We start from the raw sequence: 9162 nt of genomic DNA on the forward strand, positions 1-9162 counted from the left end.
CTGGGACATAGCAACCTGGCCAGGTTTCATGTATTATGGATGATTAGTGAGTGCTTTGCTATAAATCTTGGTGAATTGTCTTTCAAAATATCTTTTGGTAACATTTAAATATGTAAAAAAATTAATGATTTAATGCTAAACATTATGTATTCTTTACAAAGAGGGATTTTTATTAGTCTTTTATGCATAGTATTATTACTTTAAGTTTTTGATCGTTATTCATTCAGTTTTTGCTGGAGTTACTTAATGACTGTCAGCTTTCATTCTTCTAACGTTTTATTCATTGTCAGCTGTGGGTGATCTGCCAGCCCACATGAGAGGGCAGGTTACATTCAAAGGAATTTACTTTGGTTTAGGGACATGTGCAAAATCTGAGCTAATTACAGTGCAACTTTATACTTTAACTGCTTCTTATTAGCGACTTAGCAGATGTCTGTGACTTTGTACTCTCATGTTCAGTGCTTGTACTGGGAACGCACAGGGTTCAGCGAGACGTAGGCACCTCTCTGCGAGGGATTTGTTAGACCAAGCTCCTGCGTTCTCAGGTCATGCCTTGGAAGGATATAGGAAAAGGTGGTGGTCGGGATCCGCTGCCCAGCATGTGACGGTCAGGAGGCGGCTCAGCATGTAACGCATTTGTTGCTTAGACTCATGTCTAGGGCTGGGTAGAGGACGTGGAAATGCCCACATCTATCAAGTATTAAAAGATCCATAATCCCCTGACTTTGATCTCCTGTCAGACACATCTGGGAAGGAGATGAATGATTCCTATGTATGGCACAGAAGGGGCTAAAACGTGAGAAGGACAAGGTAGAAGCTTAGCAAGGTGAGGAATGGCTTTCTGTAGTGTTCTTTGCCTAGGCAAAAAGCTCTGTTTTATAGTCTAATTAATATAAAGGTAAACTTCTAGGACAGTATTCTGATGCAGAATGTGTAGCATTCTCAGTCCTTCCTGTGCTGAGTGGTTGGGCAAACAACATGAAGAACACCCTCCTTCGACTTTGTCCTGGAAAACACCCTTGTGCTCACATTTAAACATGCATTTATAAACTGAGGGATAGCTCTAGTAACAAAATAAGGGATCTCTCAGTGGGTCTTTCTGAAGCAGATTCCCCAAATTAGGGTTACAGTGAAAGGATTTGTATGATTCAGTGTGCAGGCTGGTCAGTGGCATGCCTACCAGCGTGAAGAGACTGGGTGAATGTTCGCGTGTGCCTCTATTGCCCTTCCGAGCTTACAGGGTGAAGGTTACTAAAAATGATGGAAGCCATGTGAATTTGAGCTGGCATTCATGTGATTGCTGCTTTTTGTGTCTTCTTTTGAAATAAATGGTGTAAAAATATGTTTGCATAAATGACAGCTATAAAAGGGCATTTATTCCCTCTTGGCAAGGACTGCCAAACTGTGATCTTCATCCACCTCCCGCTTACTCAGCACACGCTCCGGACAAACTTCTGGTGGTGCATAGAAAGCAGAAAGAAACACAGACAGGAAGTAGGGTATATTTAATTCCCAGGTGAAAGGGAGAGGGGAGAGAGATGCAACAGAAAGCAACAGTTCCATTTAGCAATAACTTTTGTCTTATGGAGACCTAGAGAAAATAAAAGATGAAAGCCCATGAAGGAGCACGCACTTACGTTTTTGTACCCAAAACGGTGAGTAACTGAGGAAGAGAAAAAAATGGAAAAAAAGTATTGGTCTGGATGGAATTCTTGAAGTATTGAAGAGGCAAGTGGAAAGGAACAAGGTGACCAAACTGCCAAACAAGTTTAAAAAAGACCACTGCACATGTTTATTTTATTTATTTTTTAACCTCTTATCTGACACAACTGCGTGTTGCTCAGAAGGGACAGCAACACAAGGACGCAAGCGGGCTGCAGCATGGCCTCAGAGACTTTCCTAAGCCACGTTTCATACAGGGTCTCAAAAAGGATAGGCCTCTGTAGCAAAATACGCACCCATTAAGAATGCTGGTTTTTACTGCAGGGGTGATTGGCCATCGGAACAGGTTGCCCAGAGAGGTTGTGGGGTGTCCATTCTTGGAGATGTCCAAAACCCAGCTGGACACAGCCTTGGGTAAACTGCTCTGTTGACCTTGCTTTGAGCAGAGGGGCTGGACTAAACAATCTGCAGAGATGCCCTCCTGCCTCCACCGGTCTGTGACTCTGGGATTTCACTTGCACTCACTCTGTTCTTATTTCTTGCTGCTGCCCTTTGATACCGCAATACAGGCGGGTTGGAGAGGGCTTCTCACGTTCCGCTCTTAATATTTCTGTGAACCAGAATTATAATTAATATATTTTTACTGTTAAAACACCTACTTCAAAGAGGCAAAACCAAACATCTGGGACAGCTCGTAAAACCCATTATTTCTAAAGAAGTAATTTCTGTCACTGAAAGTATGTTATTCAGAAACAAAAATGGATTTTAAGATGAAATATTCATTTGGTTTTGTGACAGGGCAAATCAGCTGTAGCACAAGACATCAGAATTAAATTACCACGTTTCCCATTTTCCTTTCTTTTTAAATTGAAATTACGGGATCTTTAGGGTGCTGCTTTTTACATGATTTTATGCAGCTTAGAGTAATAGGCCCTGATCTTGCTTAATGATAACAGCAACTATAATAATCCAAATAATAGAGTAAAATACAGAAGACAAATTTCATGGTGCCTTAATCTGAGAGGCACTTATTTTAACCCTTTGGTGAGTGCATAAGACGTTTTTATGAAGTCCACATTAGTTGGTAGGATAATTGCAGTGCTTTGAGCATAAACTTTGTGTACTTTGTTCTGTCTTCATTTCATGCACATACTACTTCATTCTGTAGTCTCTGAGGCGAAAAGCACACCCAAATGGAAGCAAGAGGAGAGAAAAGAGGAAAACAAAGTGAATCAAGATTGCCTTTAGCCTTGGGAAACTCATCTATTCAACCTGTAACCACACATGTGCCGTGGCAGTTCAGCTCTTCTCCGCACACTGAAAGTAGGCTCAGGAGGTGAAAGTAAATTGCCAGAGCATACTAAAGGAAGGATCTAGTTCTTATTCCTTATGCTGGGCAGTCATATAACCAAAAAAGTATATATTCAGAGGATTTGGAGAAACCTCTGGGCAAAAGTGCCTTCCCCAGATCTACTGATTTTAAGCAGCTCATTATTGAAGAGTTAAAAAAGCTATAAAACATGTTGTATAGGAGTTGCTATCATGCAGGTGCCTTTAGAGGAGAGGCTGGCCTTTCGGTAGCTTAACTTTTCACTTAAGAGAATTACGTTTAGCACTGGTGTCTAAAATTAAAAGTCAGTGATTGATTTCAGAAAAGAGCAGTGAAGATATTTGGAGTGTGGGGAGCATGTTTTCCTAAGAAAGTTTTTAGAAGTTGATTATCTGGGTAAAGAATCAGAGGTGTCTTTTGAGAAATGTAGCAATGGCAAGAGAGATTTAATGAGTAGAGTAACCATGAAGGCAGCTTTTCCCTCATGTTTTGAGAAAGTCAAAGGAGACACGGACAGCAGCTCAGAACAGGATTCAATTTGCATTGATAAATAGCTTGTGCAGGTACAGAAGGGCGTTAATAGAGTAATGAGGTAAAACTATTCATGGAAAATGCTTTGGAGAAATGCAACTAAAAAATGCAGCTAGCAAATAGAAAGCAGTCTCACAGGAAAAGCAAGAGAAATTCACCTGCCTGGGAAGTTTATGCTGCAACTGGACAGAGAGCTAGGGATCTGTGATAGTGCACCCTCAATTAAAGAGATGAGCCAGAAGAGCTTCTAGCCTTTCCCATCTTTGTGTTTTATGAGTACAGGTGTTACAGGCATGCAAAGTAGCATATCTTAATTGTCATCTCCAAATCAGACCAGTTCCACTTGTGTTTGGTTTAGCATACTGTATTTTGATGAAGTTTTCATCTGATTTCCCTTAAGGACAACAGTAGCATTTCCACTCATTCAAGAAGTCAAGCTCTTATGCTATTTCATTTTCTATGGGCGTAGAGAGTTTAAACTGAGAATTAAAACAATGAAGCAGCCTTTGTGACATGACACAGGAGAGCAAACCTAGAACTTTGACAGCACAAATAGCTGTTGACTGCCAGAGCTTCATTCGTACACCAGTAAACTTTGCTCTGGGAAGAGAAAGCTGCACAAAGAGCTGCTGGAGCCTAAGAACTTCAAAGCAAATGACACGGAAGTGCAAACCAATAGAGTAACAACATGAAACTTTTCAAGGCTATTTGATGCCTTCATGTGTTCATTTCGAAATGTTACGTCACAAATTCCCACCACCCTTTTCTTTCTTGAACTCTGTAGCTACTTCCTGAAAGGAATCTAACAGGTCCTAGGGAATGGTTGTTATAACCTCGAGATTTTGTCAGAAGATGCCTGGAGAATACGAAAAGCTTCATTTGAGCTGACCTTTTTTCAGTACAGTGATTTCTGCGGGTAAAGGTACAAACCTTCTGTCATGCGCCTGTTGCCTACATTACTCCAGTGCAGTCCTGCTACACTCAGCTGGAGGAGACAAAAGGCATGCATGGTCTGTTGCATTATTTTTCTGAAATGTACTCTTTTTCCAGTAATTTTCACCTTGTGTTTATCCAAGTGTATCCTCTTGTTATATTGTTGGAATTTTGATTTTGCTATTACTGGTACCCTAATGTAGACATAGTCCCCTTAAATTGGACACCAACTAGTGCTTATCTGGTTTGAGCTTTGTTAAAAGTTGAAGGCAGTGTTGTGTTGCACTAGTCATTAATGAGGACACGTGATTTGTTGGTGCTGTAACGCTTTTACATAGATCAGATCTTGGAGTACTTAGTCAAATCATCTGAAGAAAAAGAAGATCTATTTTTTATTACTGGGTAATTCTTTCCTGTGACATATTTGCCAATATACAGCCATAATACATTCACTCGACAGTTCTGATATGTAAGATACTTTAAGAAAAATGTCTTTAATCTTTCAGAAATGGCCATGTAAAGTAAAAAATTCTGTGATTTGTCTGCTACTTTAAAAGAGCATCATGCAAACATTACCCAACTCCTGTAAGACTTCACTGACCTTAACAAACTCTGGATCAGGCCCACTTTTCCTAGTATCAGTCTCAGGAAAAGTACTATAATGAGGCTGCTGTAATAGCATCCTTTCAACTGTTCACATGCAAGAAAGGAGTTTCTTCTAAGTGTTTTTATAAAATATATTTCACAATGATGTCATACTGTTCTAAGTAGCAAAAAAGCAACATGGTTTTAAAGCAGTGACTCTAGAAAAATGCGCTGTAAGGTTTTAAAATGCGATGGATATATTCCTTTCCAATGTTCAGTACTTGTGAATGAAGGATTCCATCTGAAATTCACGTTTATCTCCATTTGGTAATGTAGAGACACTTGCATTTTAATACGTTCCAAAGCCTTGATAAAGTAGACACGGTTGTTTTCTTTAATTAGAACAAACAACAGAAATCTTACTTAAAAATGTTTATTGTAAAAAAGTGGCTAGAAAACAACATAAATTTCACTTCACACTTTCTTCAAGTTATCTATAGATGCTGCTATAGGCAACAATTCATTTTCATTCATAACACATTCAATCATATAAAAATAAAAATATTTACATTATGTCCACATACTTTACAAAATCATCAATAAAAAAGGCACTTGGAGGGGTAATGCTGAAAATATTGCATTTCCTTTGTGCATTTAAAAAAAATAATTGTCAAACTCCCATGAAACCCCTCTCTTGCACTTATTCCCGTTTTTCAAAAAAGATTAAAGTTTAGAGGAATTATTCCATATCATAAGATGGTCAAGCATGCACCAGGAATGTTTGAAGCTACAGTCTCTTTTTTTTTGGTTGTTGTTTTTTGAAAAGGCACATGCGGTTAATTTGTGGCTTTCAATTTTTTGTACATTCTCTTACATGTTTTTATTTTTTTCCTCTCTTAATTATGCAGTTTTAAAGCATTTCAGATCATTAATGAAGGCCTTGGCTTCTAATAAAATAAAAATAAACAAACACAGCAATGAATAATATTAAACATCTACTAAGGTAAACTTGGAATACTTTTTAAGGCACCTGAGATAAATGGTGTCTAGCAAAATTCACTTGGGTAGTATTTTTATTAAAAGTTTCACTTAAAATACTGTTTCTTTGGTTGAAATGGCTTGGCAGGAATGTATAGTTAACTTTGCAGCCTTTTCCAAGCAAGAAAAGGCGATACACGTTTGGCTTCATCTATAAAGAAAGTTGATAATGCTTCTTCCTTTAGATCTACTTGAAATGTCATGCATGGTGTCTTTCCCCATATTTCAGAATTCACACTTAAGAATGCGAATGTGTGACTGAACAGAAACTACTTAAAGCTCATTTCTACTGACATTCATTCTACGTTCTTCCACTGTTTTGTTTGTTTGGTGATGTTTTGGGGGTTTTTTTTGGCTGAAAAGTAGATGAGAAAACATCTTTGGATTTCCACTTATCATTTGGAACAGGAGTGGAGAAACGCATAGAGTCCAGGTAAACATTGACTGCATGACTCAGTGTGCTACACAGCAGCCAGATTCCTCATGTTTGTGCAGAAGGGACATTCTGGAGAAAGTTTTGGAGCAATTTTTGCACTGGTATTTCTTCACATCTGAGTGGGTCTGCAGATGAGCCCTCAGATTGGATCTGTCTGCAAAAGCCCTGTTGCAGTGAGGACAGGAAAACGGCTTCTCTCCTAAAAAGGAAACATCAAGGAAAAATAGGATAAAGCTTTAAAAAAGAAGTACATGTTTAAGACTGATAAAACCTGTTTTTATCCTAAGAAACAAACAAGCAAAGCGAAAGGGTTATTCTTAAAGAATGTGTAGTAAAAGCGTTGATCAGGCCACAGATCCGACAGCTTTCAGCACTGCTGGCTGTACTCGCAGAACTCTTCTCAGACCATGCTGCTCAGCGCAGTCTCTGAAGGCGAGCTGCTGACACCTTCTGCACAGACAGGTGCAGGCAGTACTTTTAGGTCGGGCTCCTCCCGACATTTCCAAATATTTTCATAGAACTTTTTCTGCTCAGCACTGTGTGAATTACTGGGGACAAGGGCTTTGACTGGAAAGTGGCAAGAAGCTGTGCAGACATTGCACTGTACCCAGCATTATACTGAAAATCAAGTTTTTGCCTCAACAGAATTGGGAAAAAACCCGCTTTGGTGATGATGTGTTTCTAATTCTTAAGGTCTGAAGACAGCATATGCAAAACTTGCCACTTAAGGAGTCAGAAAGCAGCCCCTCATGCATTGCCTTTCTGCTTTGCTGCTAGGTGTCAGTCAGCAGGAGCCTTCTCAGTTAGCAATTTCCAAAGCCTGCAAGTTAACAAAATCCTTAAAGCAAAACCTTCAGCTAATGGAAATGGGCTAGACCATCCTAAAATTATCAAGGGAGCAACGCGAATTTGTGTCAGTATCTGGCCCACAGTTACAAGACCATGCCACGCTCCCCTCCCACTCACCCCCCAAGAGGGAGAATTTAGCCTTTGATGGTACATTTGAAATTCAGCGTATGTATTTCAAGGTTAGTAAAGAAACACTGCTGGTTTTTCCACCTGTGGAGGAAAAGTCAAAGGGCATCCTGATGTTACAGAAACAAGAAACTGCAATTGTAATGGCTGCTCTTACCAGTGTGAGTTCTAATGTGTCCTTGAAGTAGCCAGGGTCTAGAGAAAGCCTTGCCACAGATCTTGCAGACACAAGGTAGTGTGTGGGTCCTGATGTGCATCTTAAGCGCTCCCAGGCTGACGTACTCCTTGTCACAGTACTTGCAGCTGAACGATTTCCTAGACTGGGCATCACAGTGCAGCTGCTTATGTTTGGCCAACCCAGAGAAAGTTGAATAGGTCTTGTTGCACAAACTGCACTGAAACTTTTCGGCTTCGATCGCATGGGGGTCTGAAAGCTTGGACTGAATTCTCTCTTCTTCATCGCTAATGGGACTTTCTGAAATGAACCGCTGTGATCTTTGGAGGAGGTGTCAGAAGGTGGAGGTGGGCTGACTCTTCCCAAAGAGGAGGGGTATCCAGAAAGTGGAGAGAGGTCGTTGGGTAATGGAGACGGTAGCAGCCCGGTTGTAGTCCACACAGTAATGGGATTGTAGGCTACTGAGCTCAGGATCTCAGGCTGTGGTATGATAGGGACTGGATAGCTTTCATACAGGTATGGGGATATAATCACTCAGAAGGTGGAGGTGGGCTGACTCTTCCCAAAGAGGAGGGGTATCCAGAAAGTGGAGAGAGGTCGTTGGGTAATGGAGACGGTAGCAGCCCGGTTGTAGTCCACACAGTAATGGGATTGTAGGCTACTGAGCTCAGGATCTCAGGCTGTGGTATGATAGGGACTGGATAGCTTTCATACAGGTATGGGGATATAATCACTGGAGAAAGAAGAAAATTTTAAGGTAAGAGAACTAAAAAGTATTTCAAAAGGCAGCAAAATTCACAATTTGGGGATTAAAAGGTGCATAAATTAAACACTCAGTATGGTCACATGAATATAGGGAGGATTAAGGAAATACTGTTTCACACACATACCCTGATGGGCGCAGACAGTGCCCTTGAATGGACAAACTGCAGTTGGAGAGTCCCTCCAAGGCAGCATGCCGTTTCTAAATCTGCACAGCCCGATGAAACGAAGCAGTGAAACCTCCTGGAGGATTTGTATAAAAGTTCCAATTCCACCACCAGCAGACACAGAACAGGGAAACTCCAAACCCTCTCTGCGTAACCGGGTTCAAGTGGACGGGCAAACTTCATGATTCTTTCCAGGCAGCACTGACATATTTCTCAAACCTCCCTCCTCGTGAGCCAAAGGAAAAAAAAGCAACAACCCCAAGAGCTCGTAGCGAACTAACCCAATCCCCCGGACCCGAGAAGCAATCCCACCCCTCCGCGTTACCGCCACCTCCCGTAGCGACGCGGTGGCACCGGACTGCACTTCGTTACCTGTGTGAGTGTCCAGCTCGCTGTAATTCGGCTTCTTGGACGAATTGAAATGTTTCTTGACCAGGAAGGAGCGTGGCATTTTGGATGCGGGGTGTCTCCCTCCTCCAGGCTCTCCCCGTGGGTCGGTGTAACGGACCGCGGCCCCGCACACAGGCTCTCAGCGCGAGCGCACCGGTGCCCGCCCCGCGCACCCCAT

General features: G+C 41.3%; 1 protein-coding gene across 2 annotated transcripts; it reads right to left on the reverse strand.

Moving 5' to 3' along the window:
• Nucleotides 1-6405: 6405 nt before the first annotated feature.
• SNAI2 (snail family zinc finger 2) lies at nucleotides 6406-9148 on the reverse strand. 2 transcript variants are annotated; one of them, XM_010161114.1, is made up of 4 exons: nucleotides 8967-9145; nucleotides 8200-8398; nucleotides 7648-7985; nucleotides 6406-6714 (listed from the first exon to the last, which is right to left on the reverse strand). In XM_010161114.1, exons 1-4 carry the CDS (start codon nucleotides 9043-9045, stop codon nucleotides 6533-6535), a joined length of 798 nt encoding a protein of 265 aa, XP_010159416.1. In that variant the 5' UTR covers nucleotides 9046-9145; the 3' UTR covers nucleotides 6406-6532. The 2 variants fall into 2 exon arrangements, with proteins under 2 accessions (XP_010159416.1, XP_010159417.1); XM_010161115.1 differs by lacking the exon at nucleotides 8200-8398 and having other exon boundaries at nucleotides 6425-6714; nucleotides 7648-8198; nucleotides 8967-9148.
• Nucleotides 9149-9162: the final 14 nt, after the last annotated feature.

This window comes from Eurypyga helias, unplaced genomic scaffold (assembly GCF_000690775.1).
Source record: "Eurypyga helias isolate BGI_N326 unplaced genomic scaffold, ASM69077v1 scaffold10801, whole genome shotgun sequence".
NCBI lineage: Eukaryota > Metazoa > Chordata > Aves > Eurypygiformes > Eurypygidae > Eurypyga > Eurypyga helias.